The sequence below is a fragment of the Peromyscus californicus genome, unplaced genomic scaffold (genome assembly GCF_007827085.1).
Source record: "Peromyscus californicus insignis strain IS unplaced genomic scaffold, ASM782708v3 Scaffold_4__1_contigs__length_199733344, whole genome shotgun sequence".
Classification (NCBI taxonomy): domain Eukaryota; kingdom Metazoa; phylum Chordata; class Mammalia; order Rodentia; family Cricetidae; genus Peromyscus; species Peromyscus californicus.
The window spans coordinates 142,963,369-142,981,986 of NW_026294562.1; the positions used below are offsets into that span (position 1 = coordinate 142,963,369).

The 18,618-nt window shown below is 33.6% G+C and overlaps 1 protein-coding gene and 1 long non-coding RNA gene across 33 annotated transcripts in view; one reads left to right on the forward strand and one right to left on the reverse strand.

The window, feature by feature from the left end:
* The window catches only part of LOC128094214 (uncharacterized), a 107,665-nt gene that overhangs the window by 77,746 nt on the left and 11,301 nt on the right, over positions 1–18,618 (forward strand). For 20 of the 29 annotated variants that reach the window (XR_008212858.1, XR_008212861.1, XR_008212859.1 and 17 more), the window contains 2 exons: positions 18,110–18,214; positions 18,314–18,394. The exons of 1 other annotated variant lie outside the window; for it this stretch is intronic. This is a non-coding gene — a long non-coding RNA (uncharacterized LOC128094214). The remainder of the gene's footprint in view (positions 1–18,109; positions 18,215–18,313; positions 18,395–18,618) is intronic. 8 more of the 29 variants (XR_008212872.1, XR_008212876.1, XR_008212871.1 and 5 more) reach the window with 1 other exon arrangement.
* Positions 1–18,618, reverse strand: part of Ube3a (ubiquitin protein ligase E3A) — a 93,208-nt gene that overhangs the window by 9,480 nt on the left and 65,110 nt on the right. For 3 of the 4 annotated variants that reach the window (XM_052712404.1, XM_052712406.1, XM_052712405.1), the window contains 5 exons: positions 16,194–16,338; positions 14,233–14,438; positions 13,255–13,419; positions 11,788–11,943; positions 11,603–11,676 (listed from right to left, as the gene is read on the reverse strand). In XM_052712404.1, the coding sequence (XP_052568364.1) occupies positions 11,603–11,676; positions 11,788–11,943; positions 13,255–13,419; positions 14,233–14,438; positions 16,194–16,338 (746 nt within the window). Of the gene's footprint in view, positions 1–11,598; positions 11,677–11,787; positions 11,944–13,254; positions 13,420–14,232; positions 14,439–16,193; positions 16,339–18,618 lie in introns of those variants that run through there. The other variant, XM_052712407.1, reaches the window with a different exon arrangement.

Below are 18,618 nucleotides of genomic sequence, written 5' to 3' on the forward strand. Positions count from 1 at the left end.
CTTAGTGAAAACCCTAATAAATAAAGATAAATGGCAATGTAGAGGAAATACTGTAAATTTTTCTATCATAAGGACCAATGTCTTTAATGTGCAAAAAGGATATGTAAAAAAAGGATAAGGGAAAGGATATGTAAAAGATATTCCTATAATTAATTCAGCACTTATGAGGTGGAGGCAAAAGTTAGGCCTAGGCAAGATCTTGTCAAAACAAACAAACAAAAAGGAAAAAGATCAATAACTGAACAGTAATATTAAAAATATTAATATTAAAAATACAGATAGTTAATACAGTGTCCATGTATTAAAGAAAGAAAAAAAAAAAAACATGTCCATGAAGATTTAAAAACCTACAATGCATCAATACTTTGTGGCAGTAGTAGGCAAGCAAAAATGTTGCAGAAGTAACTTCTACATTAATGAGGGATTGCTTCTGAGATATACTAAAAGGAGATTATTTCTAGGTTTGTTCCTTGACAAGTCCTACCAGCAATAACATTCAATAGTAAATCATATTCCTAAATGCAATTCTCTAATCATTTCTTTTGACAATGTTTTATTCCAGGGTAGAGGATAGTAATGTTCAAGATAAGCCAAAATTTCAAACTTTAATGGAGTCATGTGTCATGTTAAAAATACAATCCTAAAACACATACACTACATTAAAAAAAATCCATGAATTCATAGTATTTGAACACAAAAATAAACTCGCCTAACATTATTTAAATTACCATATTATCTCATTTTCTCAAACGTAAATACATTTGACTTTACCTTTTCAACAAACTCCTTTCTTAAGGCAATAAAATAGAACTTGCTGATACGAAAAAAAGATAGGAAAATAGGAGAATGACGATGTAAAATGATCAGATAAAAGGAAACTGTTTCCTTAAATCGACATTTTTGAAATCTCAGGCTAAATGGTGAAATAATGGATTAAGGAAAGACAGACAAAAATAAGATACATACAAGGCAAAGAACTATCAATCACAGCTATTTTGCTTTAGCTCTACAATCTCTGTCAACAGAACAAATTTAATTAGGAAAATCAGACACCTACATTAATGTTTTGTTTATCTCAGTCTACTGCAAATAAGACAGAAGGAAAATGAGGAAGGAGTTAGGGGGCAGTGAATCAGCCAAGTAGTGTTGTTATGGTTCCTGCCCTGACACCCTTCAATGACGGATTGTGAACTGGATGGGTACAAAAATATACAAGGCTTCATAAGCCCAAACCACATATAGCAAATATGAATATTTCACTTAAAAGAAATGTTTGCTTCTCATAATAAGACACATTTTCTAAAGTCAAAAAGGCAGTCTTCAAGGTGACAGGGGGGTTTAAAGATAAATTTGCTGAAATGTAGAAACGAAGACAGAAAGAATTAAAGGAATGAACATGCAGAAGAGAGGAGGATGTGTTTTCATAAAAAGAAAAAGGGGGCCGAGCAGTGGTGGCGCACACCTTTAATCCCAGCACTCGGGAGGCAGAGGCAGGCGGATCTCTCTGTGAGTTCGAGGCCAGCCTGGGCTACAGAGGAAGTTCCAGGAAAGGCGCAAAGCTACACAGAGAAACCCTGTCTCGAAAAAAAAAATAAATAAAAAAATAAAAGAAAAAGGGAAGGTGAATTAGTAAATAGCTGAGCAAATTAAGAACATAATACAGGAACTAAAACCGTCATCAGAGGAAGGAGATGATTCATTCACTGCTTTTAACAGTTGTACCTGTCAAATCATACATCTAGAAAAGGCAATTTTGGAGATCTAAAGACAGAATTAAGAAAAGAACTGAAGAACTGGGGCAACAAAGACAGAAAAATTGAAAGATGCAAGAAGAAGAAGAAACATGACATTTAAAGTGAAGAATGCTTTTGAACAGGCTAAGAGGAAAATTGTAGATGTGAGGGAAAAAACCAAAGACACACACACACACACACACACACACACACACACACACACACACACACACACACGTAAAGAACATAGCCCTGAAAAACTCAAAACTCAGTTTTGACAAAGCAGAAAGGCAAAGAAGAAAAGACAAAAAAGAAAACAGATGAGACTGAAAGGAGACTGAAGAAGGAAAAAACTCATCTACTGAATCAAGGAGAAGTAAGGTATTGGATGATTCCAGAGATGTTTAAAACAATATCGTATACTAAGACAGCTGGAAATTAATTTTTAAGGAAACTAAAGCCAAAAATGGAAGAAGAATGATTAACAAAGGAGCAACAGGAATATAAGCCAGAAACAGAAAACAAACGAACAAAAACAACAGAGAACTAAGACAAGAAATGGGAAAAGAGGAAGAAAATGAAACCTTTTGACTGAGCAGAGAATATGAAGAACTAATTAAATTAAAAGCAGTAGTTCTATTCACACTAAAAACCCTAAAAAAAAAGTTTGAAAAAAGTTAATAGCTCTGAAAAATAAATACAAAGAAGAACAAGCAAAAAGGACTGCAACTGAATTTGAAATTAAAGAGAAACAGAAAACTTTCACAAGGCAAATGGATCCAAAACTTGCAAAGAAGAAATGAAGCTCTACTCATAAGGTGAGCGTGAAGACCATATTTGAACAAACAGCTAAGGAAAGAGAAGCACAAAGAAGAATTAAAAAACAAGAGTTACTAACTCAGTTTGAAATAAAATAAACTGAAGTAGTCCTACAAAAGAAAAAAGTTGAGGAGAAAAAGGGGAAGTAGCACTATGATTGACTTCGCTGTGAAAGATGAAGAGCAAATCGAATCAGAAGCTCAATGTTTCAAAAGGCTGGAAAAACAAAAACATATCAATTGTACAAGTATACCCCTTAGATTTAAAGTAATAGGAGCACCAGAGCCAGAAATTCCAAGGTGATCTGAGATAGAAATAGTGCAGGATGGAGAATACGGCCAGTAGATTGAAAGGAGAAGCTTATTGGTATCATTTACCAGAAGAAGGAAGAACATATTCATAAACTAAACAAAAATAAATGTTATGTAGCTAGCTAGTTAGTACTTCTATTTTTATTGTACAAAGTAAAAACTGTCACTTGATCTTTTAGTCTACTAAAATGTTTTCTCCATGGGGTGGGAGAAATCATTTTTCTCTTTTCGAGTAGACAACAGATGGGTTTCCTTTCCTTCCCCCTTCAGTACTTTAAGTTTCTTACTATATACATCTTTTCTATGAGGAGGCCAAAAAACAAACAAACAAACAGATAAGGACCAGAGGTACCACTATATTGACTTGCTAATTCCTTTCTCTAAGTCTTCAAAATAGAAGTTCAACTAAATAGACATTTTTACAAATGAACATCAGATTTATCATTATGCTGTGTAGAAGTCAAGAAGTATTTAACAAGGGTGAAAAATTACTCATTTTCTCAGAATTTAAAACACAGGCTGTGGATTTCCCATGTTTATAGCAATTATACTTACAGTATATATTATTGTGAATTAAAAATTAATTTATGAGCATTTACATAAAAAACTAATCTAACATAACAGATAATGACATTGGAACATCAATATGAATAGCCCCTTTTTACCATAATAGTATGTAATTTTGACAGCTACAGTTTCAAAGTCTTTCTGAATAAGATATACTGATGGAGTATCATTCTTTTCATGGGAAAGGAACATAGAAAGCAACAACAAATCAAAAGTGACTTTTAAGAAACAATTGCCAAACACAGTTTGCAGCTTTAAAAACATGCATAGCATGTAAAATTCACAAATGTATAGTGTGGTCCTGCTGAACACATTACAAGAAAACTATTTGTATTCCATGGAGGAGCAACGACTTCCAAATAATTGAAGGCCTCAAGATCTAAGAGAATTAGATATAGGAAAAAGTAATACAATTTTTAATTTAAAATTCAAGAAGTAGACCTGGAGAGGTTGTTCAGTGGTTAAGAGTACCCGCTGCTGTTGCAGGGGTCCCAGGTTGGATTTACAATACCTACAATGAGGGCTCATAACCATCTTCAACTATAGTGCTAGGGGATCTGACTCCCTCCTCTGGCCTCAGCAGACACTGCACACACATTGCATGGACATATGTAGGAAAGCCACCCATATACATAAAATTAAAAAACAACTCTATCTTTTAAAGTAAGTCTATAAAAAATTAGTTATTGTGTTCTATTATTGAGTTGTCTCATATTTTAATTTACTGAAAGATAATTTTATTCTACAATGTAAATTCATAATAAAGTTACTTTTTAAAAAAGAAATGAAAAACAAAACTGGGGATTAAAATAAAACATCACACACATTTTATTAAATAGTATATGCATGAGAACTTTGTCCATTTAGAAGATATCAACAAGAGATGAAAACTATAAAAACATGAAAACTAAGGCTATAAATATAATAAACTAAAAGTAAAATTTTGAAATAACAGAGTCTATGAAAGAACAACTAGTTCAGAAATGCAAAGTGTAGAAGACATTAACAGAAAGAAAGCTTTAAAAGATGTGAAAAAACTAAGGTATAACTAGAAATAAATTTTTAAAATCATGCCAAATATAAAGAAACTAAAGCTAAATTTAAAAATAAACATTAAGAGTAAACATAAAAAATTTGCAATCTTTTAAAACCTAAGACAGAAAGATTAAAAATCAAAGAAGTTGCACCATACTCGACATTCTTTCTTGTTACTAAGCACTGAAGATGATTCTGCTATGACTAGTTCTGTCCCTGAAATGCTATCCTTTGACCATTAGAGACCCTTAGGTAAGCCTAAGATAAACACATGGGCTGGGAACCCCAGCAGCCAGTCAGCAGCAGGCAAGATTCCTGCAGTCATGCCACTCCACCACATTCCCTGCAGCATCAAAGGCCCCCCAGAGGCACAGGCTCCACCTACACCAATTTGAGAAAGAGCAGCCCCTAGGCACAGACATCACCTGCCCCAATTGGAGGAAGAGTCAACACCTGTACCTGTAATTACTCCAAACCCAGCAGTGTAAGAATAAATTCAACAACATAAAGGGCAATATGGCACCACCAGAACCTAGTGGTTCTATTAACAGCAAGACCTGAACATCCAAGTGAAAATGAAGCAGAAAAAAAACGACCTTAAAAATAACTTCATGAAGAGAGGCAAGAGGGATTATATGAGCAAAGGGTGGTCAAGATCATGATGGGGAAATCTACAGAGACAACTGAACCAAGCTCACAGGAACTCACAAACTTTAGAACGACAGCTGTGGAACCTGCATGGGAACAGACTAGGCCCTCTGCACATAGGAGACAAGTTGTGTAGCTAGGCCTGTTTGAGGGGCCCACTGGTGGTGGGATCAGGATCTATCCCTGGTGCATGAGCTGGCTTTCTGGAGCCCATTACCTATGGTGGGACTCCTTGCTCAGTCTTGATGCAGGGGGAAGGGGCTTGGTCCTGCCTCAACTGAATGTACCAGGCTTTGCTGACTCCCCATGGGAGGTCTTACCCTTTTGGAGGAGGAGATGAGGAGTGGGTCAAAGAGGAGAAGGCTGGGGGAGGGGAGCGGGAAGAGGGATGAGAGGGGATCTGCAGTCAGTTGGTATGAAAAATGAATTAAAAAAAAACACACAAAAAAAATCATGAAAATAAAAGAGGCCCTTAAAAAGGAATTGAAAAATTCACCTGAAGGAATGGAGGACAAGACAAACAAAACATTGGAAGAAATCAATAAATCCCTTAAAGAACGCCAAGAAAAAACAAACAGGTGAAGAAAACAGTTCAAGACTTGAAAACTGAAAGAGAGGCAATAAAGAAAACACAAACTGACGGAATGCTAGAAATAGAAAATCTGAGTAAATAAACAATGAACTACAGATGCAAGCATAACCAACATAATGCAAGAGATGAAAGAGAGAACCTCAGGTGTTGAAGATATATTGGTCAAAGAAAATGTTAAATCCAAGAAAACATCCAGGAAATCTGGGACACCATGACAAGACCAAATGAAGGAGAATTCTAGCTAAAAGGCACAGAAAATATATTCAACAAAATCACTGAAGAAAACTTTCCCAAACTAAAGAAGGACGTGCCTGTGAAGGTACAAGAAGCATACAGAATACCAAATAGACTAGACCAAAAATAAAAAAGAACCCTCGCCACATAATAATCAAAACACTAAACATGGATGATAAAGAAAGAATATTAAGAGCTGCAAAGGAAAAAGCCCAAGTAACATATAAAGGAAGACCTATGAGAATTACACCCAACATCTCAAAGGAGATTATGAAAGCCAGATAGTCCTGGACAGACATTTTTCAGACACTGGGAAACCTCGAATGCCAGCCCAGACTATTATACCCAGCAAAGCATTCAATAACCATAGACAGAGAAAATAAGATATTCCATGATAAAACCAGATTTAAACAATACCAATCCATAAATCCAGCCCAACAGAAAGTATGAGAAGGAAAACTTCAACCCAAGGAAGTCAGCAACACCCACAACATTTTCATATTCATCACAAGAAAAATCAGATAAAACCCTTTGATCTACAAGAGTGATCTGCCTGCAAGATACGCTGGTGCAATAACGGTACAAAGTCTGTGGGAATAACCATCTAATATCTGAATTGAATTAAGCAAGGCCTCCTCCATGAGCTGGAATCCATACCCAACATTGCTCAGGTGGCTATGAACCTGAGTCTAAATAGCCCAAGAACCTAGGGGGAAATCAAGTACTACTGTTCTGCTAAAGGAATGTAGGAGTAAAATGACTCCAAACAACATTCTGCTACACTCATAGAGCTGTGCTGTGCTCGGCCACCATCAGAGAAGCTTCCTCCTGAAGCAGAAAGGAACAAATACAGAGACCTGCAGCCAGAAAATATGCAGAAGACTTTGGAACACTCAGCTCTAAAGGGGATGTCTTCATCAAATCACCTCCCCACTGGGCTCAGAGAACTCTATGGAAGGGGAAAGAGTGTTAAGAACCAGATGGAATGGAGGACACTAAAGAATCAAGTCCTTTTTGATACAACAGAGCTGCTGCACATATGAACTCAGAGACTGTGGCAGCATGCACAGAACCTGTCTGGTATGCACCAGATGTGGTCCTAGAGCTGAAAGGAGAAGTGAACACATACAACCATCCCTAACCTAGAAGCGATCTCTAACTGATAGCCACTTGCAAATGAAAAACTGGTTTTGTCCAAGGGAGTCTCAATGGGGAAACAAACTACTCATATGGATGGGTCCTGTGTCCATCAATAGATGGCCAACACAAACCTAATTCACCAGCATCTACAGAGGTTCTTCAACTCATAATGGTAAGTCAGGGGGTTTCCCTCCCTACTTAAAGATCCTCTGATTATGTATTATGGCTTTATGGTTTGGGTTTTTATAAGATTCTTGAGTATGCAAACATGTGTCTCTACATCTATATGTGTTTCTTGTGCCTTTTTTCTTTGGCTCTTTTTCTTGGTTTTGTCATATTCCAATTTGTTTTTTCATTTATTTTCATGTATTTTAATATTATTCCTTAGATGCCTGTTTAATTTCTTACAAGAGAAAGAAAAGGTGTAATCCAGATGGAGGAGAGGTGGGAGAACCTGGGAGAAGTAGGGAGAGGGTGAAATTATAACCAGAATATATTATATGAAAAAAAATATTTTAGATAAAACAAAACAATAACAAAACCTTCAAAAGACAAAAATGAAACAAAAATACTAGCATACCAGAAACCAGGAAATGAAAACAACTGATGCCAACATAGATATCAATAAGATGTTTGAATTATCTGATAAGGTTCTTTAATACAATTTAAGAAGTAATTATAAGCTTGGTCTCAGAAATAAAAAATAACACATAAGAAACATGTCAGATTAATATTTATTCCTGACTAAAGCATACAGTATTTCAGCACTAAAATTACAAGACAATGCTAGGAGAAACTAATGCATAATAAATGGAAAGGTCTATGTCATGCTTGAGGTTTAGAGAATCCAAACTGGTGAAAATGACAATTCTCTATGGTGATGTATTGTGTTCCCCAATATACTCTGCCTCCCAATAAAATTTACCTGAGGATCAGAGGAAAAGGCCAGCCTAGAAACCACAGAAGTCAGACAATAGTAGCACACATCTTTAATCTTATTTTGGCAGGCAGGGTCTGTCTGGATCTCTGTGAGTTCAAGGCCACACTGGGAAAAGTGTCAGGCATGGTGGCACATGCCTTAAATTCCAACACTAGTTAACCATGGAGGTCTGTAGGTCTGTACAGACAGACAGGAAGTGATAGAGCTGGGCAGGAAGAGGAAATGATATAGCTGGATAGAGACAGCAAATCAGATGGCAGAACAGCAAGGATTATATAGGCATGGGTAGAAAGGAAGTAGCTCGCTCTTTGGAAGCTGTGGAGTTGGTAAGGTGAGGTTAGTTGTGGCTTTCCCAATTTCCCTGATCTCTCAGGTAAATTTTATTGGGAAACACAGTATATTGGGGGACACAATACATCACCACAATTCTCAGACTGATTTATTCAATCAAAGTAATTCAAATCAAAATCTCAAAGGAATTTTACTCTATTCATGTAAAATTCAGAAACAGATTTTAATATTTCTATGGAAGTAAAAACAGTAAAAGGAATTGAGAACAAGGAAAAAGTAAAGGTGGTCACTCACACCTTCTGATTTAAAGACCTGTTCTATAATGTAAAGAATCAATAAGATATGAATCTGACCAAAAGACATAAGAATACTTAGAACAGAATCTAATCTAGAATTAACAAATAATTCATTTTCAACAAAAAAGAAATTCAATGGGGAAAAGAAAGCTACAAACTATAAGAACACATGTATAACATGTTAGCAACAATCTTTTATCAAGAATATATTTTAAAAGAAAAAAATCATAATCAGTAAAAAACGGGGAAGACAATTAACAAAGTAATGGCAAAAAAAAAAAAGTGAAGCCAGCTCAACATCATGAGTCATCAGAGATATGCAAATTTAAACTACAATTGAGATTTTATTTCACATTCCTCCAAGAGAACTAAAGAACAACATGACCAAAGACTGAAAGAGATATAGAGCTGAGAGCTCTGACATTGCTAGTCATCCTAGGGTGAAATGGCACTATCATTTAGCAAAAAAAAAAAAAAAAAAAAAAAAGGAAAAGAAAAAGCTAAAAAGCTTAAAACACAAACCTCTATCTCCTATGTTTGTCTAAGAGAAATGAAAACACTTCAACAATAAGACTGGATAACTTTATTTGTAATAGTTCTAACCTTAAGAAAATCTAATTGCCATCAATAATAGGAGAATGGATAAGCAAACATCATACATTCATCTAAAACATTATTTTGCCATAAAAAACTCACAATGTAAATTAGAGTAATAACATGAATAGATTTCAAAAATGACTCCATATATATTTAATTCAATAACAACCCCCCCCCAAAAAAAAAGAAAGAAAGGAAAAAAAATCCACTGTTACAGAAATCTCTACGGTGATTGCCCGTAGGAACAGGAATTAACAGCAAAGAGCCACAGGAACTTGGATAATAGTCTGTATCTTGCTGTTGCAAAGGTGTAATTATCTGAATCTCCAAATTGTCCAGTAAAGTTCTGCATATTTCACTGTACCTAAAAGCTACCTCACACATTAGTATCACCATTATCACCAACGCCATATTCATAATGTTTAGATAACCACTGTTTAGAGAGCGATTAAGCTATTATAAGATTTTGGTAAACAAAAAAATTAGTAATGAGAAAGACTCATTTATCATGAAAGGTATATAATAAAATATATATCTCTAATTCTAGAAAAGCAAATATTGATGAGCACTACAGATAATACTTATCAATACTCCAAGTAATAAAATGTGGACTAAAAATAACAATATTATCATCTGATAGTACTAAATGATTTAACAAAGTTGTCTATCTTCACCTAGGGCAAAAATTACTAAAAGGCAGAGATGGTTAAGTATCTCTACAACGAAGTACAAATAAAAACTTATTAGGTAGGGAAGAAATCAAATACAGAGCTGAATCAAGCCTTTGAAGTTGAAATTATCCATTAAAAGATAAATTGCTGGGGCTGGAGAGATGGCTCAGCAGTTAAGAGGACTGGCTGCTCTTTCAGAGGACCTGGGTTCAATTCTTAGCATCCACACGGCAGCTCACAACTGCCTACAACTACAGCATCTGACACCCTCATACATACATACATACATGCAGGCAAAACACTGATATACATAAAATTTAATTAATGAAAAATGATAAAACAGCTATCTCTAATCTCAAAAGGGGGATGGAACATTAGAAAAAAAATCTCTTAAGTAGATAAAAGGAAACAGGTAGAACTTTTCCAAATGAAAAATACATGCATAAAACCTTACTTGTGCATTCTGATTTTATAAATTCTGAATACACAAGATAATTATTAACAACATATCAGTATTGTTAGATTTTAGGGCAAAGGATTATTTTAGTATTTGACTCCTACTAACTATAAATTCCAATGAATGATTTCACAGTATTTATAGTGACAAAAAAAAAAAAAAGTTGAAGTAGTTTCACAGGATATAAGATACCATAAACTGTTAAGTCTGAACCTTTTTTACTGCTGTAATTTTCTTGCCATTAAAGCCTGAATTCACAGATAATCTTAAGATATGCATGACATAAGAATGGAATTGTTACAAAAGCATAAAACTTTGATTTCTAAGATAATTGATTCAGAAATAACAGTCCAAGATACTTCTACTGGTCTAAAATGAAATGTACTGTAAAGCTAGTTTTCTCATATTAATTCTCTGAGAAGGCCTATCTTGGATCAACATTATTACAGATATAATATATATATATATGTTATGATAATTATAATAACAATGTCATGATATTCCCATTAAGGCTTTACTATTACCATGTTATTTCAGTCCTTTTATGAATAACCTTTGAAACTGAGTTTTTAGGAGCAATATAATGATTGCCATTAGTAAACACACTTGTGACTGCTGTTAGAAAGGGCAAAGCAACAGTAATCTTCTACAAACCTAGATAAATAATAAAATAACACTGTGATATAAAATTAACAAACATAATGTATCATTACTAGACATAGTTAATATGCATTCTGTTCTTCACATACTTGAGTCTTACAGCTCTAGAGGGATCTTCCAGTTTAAATGCCTCTGACTTTACAACAAATAGTGGATGCTAAAAGGGCCTATCTGTCATTTTGACCAGTTACATTAGTGGATCGGAAACCCATCTTTCAGAATTGGATATTACAGAGAAGTAGGAACAATAACCAGGGCATTTGGCTAGAGAAAGACAGTATCAGTGACACTGTTCTGAGAATTGTTCAGAAGCACCAGTACATATCATTCGTCCCAAATATCTTAAAGACCAAAAAATGTACCACTTTACATATTACCAGAAATAAACCAAAAGCAAGAGAAAACATGAGACTTATATAACCACTTAATTAATTAAATAAATCATTAGATTGTAAGAAAACCGGTAATATTAATACAGGTCTACTTTTACAGATGAGCGCCTTTGAGCTTGCTTGTTTGGGAAGCAATACCGACAGATACAGGTCTGAATTACAACAGTACACATAAACTTCTTTGATGAATAAAATCTTCTTAAGAATAAAACACCTCACCTAATCAAAACAGATTCTCTGGTATAGCCACCGTCATATTCTGTAGTTTCTTCTAGTGCCTGGAAATCTAGATTCTGAAAATTATAGAAAAAAAATACACCTTAACATTTACAGCAAACTATTAAAAAAATAAAATATGAGGGTTTTTTTTGTTTTGTTTTGTTTTTTGCAGATGTCTTTCTTACCCGGCTTCCACATATAAGCAATTCAATCTCTTCTGGTCTGAATAGGTACTTTAAGGGAGATTCATTAGTCACCATATGAAAACCTCTGCGAAATGCCTTGAACTGTTTTTCTACTGATTTATTGAGAATGTAGTCTGAATAGAGATTGACAAATTCCTGTATAAACATTAAAAACAAAAAGTCACATGCTATACAAGTACAAGTGAACACAATTAGTTATTAGGTTTACATAGCTGCTTTTAGCCCCACCCAAAAGAAATCCTTCAGGAGTATTTTTTAAAAATAAGTTAAAAAAATAAATTTTGGAGAGATGGGTCAGAAGTTAAGAGCATTAGCAACTCTTAGAGAGGATCTAAGCTCAATTCCCAGCACTTGCATGGCAACTAACAACTATCTGTAACTACACTTCCAGGATACTCTTCTGGCCTCCATGGGCAATACATGCAAACAACCCACCAACATATATACAGGCAAAACATTCATGCATATAAGACAAAAGTCTTACAAATATTAATAAAATGTTGTATATACAAAGAAAGATACTTTCACAATTTTTTTGTATATACAAAAAAAGATACTTTCCTCACTTCTGATATATACTAATCTATAAATAGGTCATATACAAGAATATATAAATTATGATTCTGAGTAAATTAAACAGGAAATATAAAATATAATTTTATAATAGTAAGATTAATATAAAAGATTAAAATGACTTAATATTAAAACAGAGCCTCAACACAATGTTCCAAAGTCCCTTAACTAAGTATGCAAATATAAGTTTAAGATATGAACACTGAATTTGAGCAAACCAGAATCTCATATTTTCTACTAGAGACTTTGGTAAACTACTTACTGTATCCAGTTCAGCAAAAACACTATTTGTTGGTAAGCTAAGCTACTCTATTAAATTACAAAAATGTATTCTGTGTTCTGACATTGTAATATTTTACCAAAAAAGTAGTAATATAAACTTACATATTTCTTAAAAGTTAAACTATTTATTGTAATTTTCTTATTCTGTTCAGTTATTTCCTGTTCCTAAATGAATACTGTTTTAAATTAACAGAAACTAAATCCAATGAAAAGAATAATTTTCAGATGTATAATTAGATTTCAAATGGGAAATATGTATACACACTAAATAGGACCTTAATCACTTGGGCCATTACCTCTACAGTTTAATATGGTAATGCCCTGTTTCTGGTGTTACACTATAGTTATATTTACGCATTCATTCTGTCCTAGTCAGTGTACTCTCTCTAAAGAGGGATTAGAAACTAACTGTATATACTGACAATGGCTCTTATCTAAGAGTTAGCAAACTGTACCTTTACTATCTACATAAATTTGTTTGTGATTTTTTTTGTTACCGCTTCAAGCCATATTAGATAATTCTTTGAAAACTCTAAGAAAACTGCTTTGAAATTATATATTTACAAAACAATGTCAGAAAATTTTTATTACCTTCCTGTTTTCATTTGTAATTGGAATTTTATCACCATTTTCCTTTAGATCATACATCATTGGGTTACCAAAGAGATCTGTTTGTGATATCTGGAAAGTGATCATCATATCATCTTCCACATTCCCTTCATATTCCAATAAGTCCTTTAAACTCTGATATAAAACCTAACAATCAGAAAGAGAAGTGAGGCTACCAAATGACTTGTAAAAGACATTTTAAAAGAGAGAGAGAGAGAGAGAGAGAGAGCGCAACAGCTTGTTTTCATTCCTTTTAGAAACAATTTGTCAATAAAAATGAAGCCAAAATTATTCCTCCATCTCCCAAATAGTTTATTAAGACATAAAGACTGTCACTGAGCTGGGCAGTGGTGGTGCACACCTTTAATCCCAGCACCCGAGAAGTAGAGGCAGTGGATCTCTGTGGGTTTGAGGCCAGCCTAGTTTATAGAATGACTGCTGTAACAGCCAGAGCTACATAGAGAAACCCTGTCTTGAAAATAACAGGAAAGAAAAAAAAGGAAAAAAAATTGTCACTGTCACTGATAATGTGTCAATCTTCGCTTAGAAATTCTTCAAATCATCAACTCAGCAACATATTTCATACTGAGCTCTAGAACATCCACAGTATCTCCAGGCTGGAGACCAGGTACACAGAGGAAAAAAACACATCAGCTGTATCTATCAAGGACCAAGCAATGCTCATTCTACCAGGCAGTCATAGGTTACATTGAAAACAATGTTTACAACATTTAACTATGCAGTCAATCAAAAGTTGCTTGATGCAATCTACAGAAACAATACTCTTTAAAAATTTAAGTGTTCATTACTTAAACAGATTAAAAGAATTTTTACCACACTGGTTAGCAGTATGTATTGACAAAAGATCCCAAACAAAAACATATTTTTATATCAATTAAGATGTACTTCTGTATTTAGATAGTATCTTAGAGACTATTTAAAGAATGACAAAGAACTTACTGGGTGAGAGTCTCCCAAGTCACGAAAGGTTCCTTTTTTCCCCATTAGCTTCCTGTAGACAACCATGGGAAAATGGACATCCAGTATACAGTTATTGTAAATAGCCAGACCGAGGACTATGCCAATCAGGGTAAACTGACCCTCAGTCTCAAAAGAAGATGGATTAAACCAAAATAATTTTGTAGCTTCATCATATGTGAACATACCTATAAAAATAAGTTTTAAAATAATTTGTACTTTTTGAAACTCTAAAAATTTAAAAATAATTTTGACAAAAAAAACCCAGAATTTTAATGCAGTAGATTTAAGTTTTTGCTATTACATGCATGTAAGAAAACTGTACAAATATAGTATCCGATTATCATTAAGTGTATTAATTGGTGGTATACAATTCTAAGAACACAACAAAATAAAATAAAACGCAATCTGGGTAACATTTCAGGAAAGATATTTTTAAAAAGCTTAATTAAATTATTCAAGGCTTATTACAGATTTTCATTGACTAATGAAAGGTTAATTTACAGTCATATTTTAGCCACTTAACTGAAACTTACATAAGAAGCAAACTCATGATCAATTACAAAAATTAGATAAAGTTGATTAACTTTAAGGTACTTAAAATACATATCTAATATGAGCTAATAGTTTAAAAAGGCAACTTTAGCCGGGCTGTGGTGGCGCACGCCTTTAATCCCAGCACTCGGGAGGCAGAGCCAGGCGGATCTCTGTGAGTTCGAGGCCAGCCTGGGCTACCAAGTGAGTTCCAGGAAAGGCGCAAAGCTACACAGAGAAACCCTGTCTCGAAAAACCAAAAAAAAAAAAAAAAAAAAGGCAACTTTATAATCTTTCATCTTTACATGATCTTCATTATTCAAAACCAAACTTGAGAGACATTTCTCCTATCATCATTATTTCATCTACGGAGCAGTAATAGAGATGTCTTTTCTTTTTCAGGGAACATCAAAGATAAAAATATTTAAAATATATTCTTATGCTTTTTAATTTTTCTAAGTTCATTTTCAGTTGCTTCTCAGAAAGTACTTGTAAATTAATATGTAATTGTAATTGATCATGAGTTTGCTTCTTATGTAAGTTTCAGTTAAGTGGCTAAAGTAATATGCTGGGGGAGAAGGAATTGCACACATTAGCAGAATGAGGCAGGAGGATCATGAGTTTAAGGCCAGAAAGCACTAATATAATATAAAAAGACTGTCCACAACCAAAACCAAGACCAAAGGAAACAAACCAAAGTAGGTTTGGGAAAAAACTTTTTTCTAATGGAAAAAGATTATTCAAAACCAAATAAAACAGCATTAAAATGTACTTTTAAGTTAATTTTGAAAAGATTTTAAAATGTTTCATTTTCATTTTCCGTTTTAATGAAAAAGAAAACTACAATTTTCTCTCTAACCTGTAGGAGTATAAATGAAGTCTATGCTTTTTCTTGCAATTTAGTATTTGTGAAATGCTGGTTTTAAAATTGTCCAATTTATACTTAAGTTCCACAGTTTTAAAAATATGTATACATTGTATGTATAGTTATTTATTTGTAAGCCAAGTTATAGATCCATGGAGTATCTAAAACTTCAGTTGACAAGCAATAAGTCTAAACAGAATGTCACAAATGGATGATTTTGTTCTCAAGAACAATAAGCTATAAATTAACCAGAGTATAAAATTTATAAACCATTAATCTCATGCCTTCAGTTGTTTCCAATCCACCATTCTAAGGTTTTCCAAATTAAATTTACCAAAAAGTGTTCTCTACTAGAATATTTGGCTAAGTAATCTAAGGAAGAACGTGAATACGTGAATGACAGATAAGTTCCTGAAGCATACATATTTGTTATCTGTAATAATTATACTCAATTCTTTTGTTGTTTATCATAGTTGAGAATATTCTCAAAACAAGTTCATAATTCAAAAGACTAACATATCATAATCATATCACTAACACTTACCAATATCTGGATTAAAGATTTCCTCCACAACCAACTGAAAAAATTCTTTGGAAACACCTCCCTCATCCACTCCTTGTTCTCCTTCAAATTCCACATACAACTGCTTCTTCAAGTCTGCAGGATTTTCCATAGCAATCATCTCTAGCTGTTGAATGAAAAGATAAAGAAGACTGATGAGAATAGGATAAAAGCTAAATGCAAGTCAAGTATAAGAAAACAAGGAGTATTATTAAAAAGAAACAATTTTGTTTCTGAATAAAAACCAGAAGCAAACTGACTCCCCTTCCAAAGAGTATGGTAGAGTGTTAGGGACATGGCTGATTAGGTAAGAGTACTTCATCTGCAAGCATTAAAATCTCAGTTTGAATCCCTAGTATCAATGTTAAACTCCTGGCATGGCCACTCATGACTGCAACATTACTTAACACCTGCAACATGGTGGGGAACAAGCCAGAAGATCTCTAATGCTTGCTGGTTAGACAGCGTAGTCAAAATGAGTGAGCTTCCAGTTCACTCAATGATCTTATTATTTAAAAGTGGAAAAACACCTGACATCATAGACAGGCTTCCAGATGTTCACGCATAGGTACATACATCAGCACATTCATAGGCATTAACCACAAACATACACCACACAACACATACACACAAAACTACCACTAAAGAAAATAGTTACTTCTAACTTAACTAAATTTTCTATTATTATATTTTTATATATTAATATAATCCACAGAACAAGACATGAGAACAAGTTGAGGTAGCAAAATACTTGTTTGCCTACTCACATTGTCATTTTAGCAAAACCAAGCATAGAAATGTGACCTATACATTTTTTACTAGTAGAAATTATAGTACATATAAATAACTTATACGTGGAAATGTAAAGAGTTAAGTCTTCCTAACTACCATGTTATAAGTGAGATAATTTCAATTAAGAAATATACACTGGAAAGCCAGATGTGATAGTTCAGGCCTATGAGACAGGAAAATCATAAGTTCTAGGAAATCTTAGATTACATATCAAGACTCTGTTGTTAACTTAATTCCCCTTCTGCCAAAACAAATTTATAGTTATTGCCACTTTTCAGTGGATTATAATGTGGCATGCAATATCCACATTTTCACAATGGCTGGTGAAACATACACTTCATATCTTAATTCTTCAGCTAACCATTAGCCAAAACTGCTCTACTAGCATTAACTTCAGTCTGCTATGAAATTAATATTAAATTCTAATGTGTTATGTTTAAAATGTAATTTATCTACTTAAACTTCTCAGATAATATTCATAACTAATTATTCAATGTATTTTTAACATTGTTTTCAAACATGTTGGCTTAAAAAAAGTAACATAAAAGATGAAAGCTTGACAAAACAATATTTAAGGATGTTAAAGACTGCTTAACCAGTCCAAAAGGAATTTTAAAAGGGCTTTGAAAAATGTAAATGGCACTTGAGTAAGTATATTAGCTTCCTAAAGCAAATTCCATAAACAACAATAATTTTTTGGGTGTCTATTAAAAAAAAAAAAAAAAAACTAACTAGAATCTCATAAATTCAAGAATCTGGCCAGGCTGCCCTAGATCTGTTTTTAAAACTGCGCTGTAATGGTTTGCAACCAATAAGAAGTTTGAAAAAAAAAAAAAAAAATGATCCACCACATCAGAATGCATTCCAAAAGATAATAGGACCTACTATTTTTGGCAAGACATATTTCAATATATAGGTATATATTTTGTTTAAAATGCTATATTTTTCTTAGTAGGAGATATAGCCAAAAATTTTTGGAAAAAAACAAATGGTTCAAATTAATTCCTGGATATCTTCAACTCTGGGGTTCTAGGATACTATGAATTTTTTTTTTTTAAATCTGTCTTGCTCTTGTTTAACTCATTTATATGTCTTCATGTGTGCAGATACGTATGTGTGATTACACCTCAGATGTTATTCCTCAGGACCTGTCCACCTTGCTTGTCAACGGAGAGTCTCTGACTTGCCTGGAAGATTGAAAAGCAGCACAGGTTATACTGTCAAGAAGCCCCAGGCACCTGCCAGTACCAGTACCTGACTACCTAGTATCAGGATTGCAATGCCCACTCCATTTTTCTCTTCTTTAACAGGGTTTTGGGGATTAAACTTGGATCTACTGTAAGCACTCTACTAATTGACCTATCTTCTCAGCTCACATACATAATTTTCAGGTCAGTATTTATTGAAAATTTATTTTTGAAGCACTATTTTGTTGCTGAATATATAAGAAACCAAATACTCTTTTATAAGTCCTAAATGTTACTACAGATTAACATTTAATTATTAAGCTCCATAAATCTTGACAAGTTTCTAATGTACAAAGAAAAAAGGAGGTAATATTCTCCTTACTACAAGATGGTAAAAGTTTAAGAATATATAATTTCTACTAAGCATG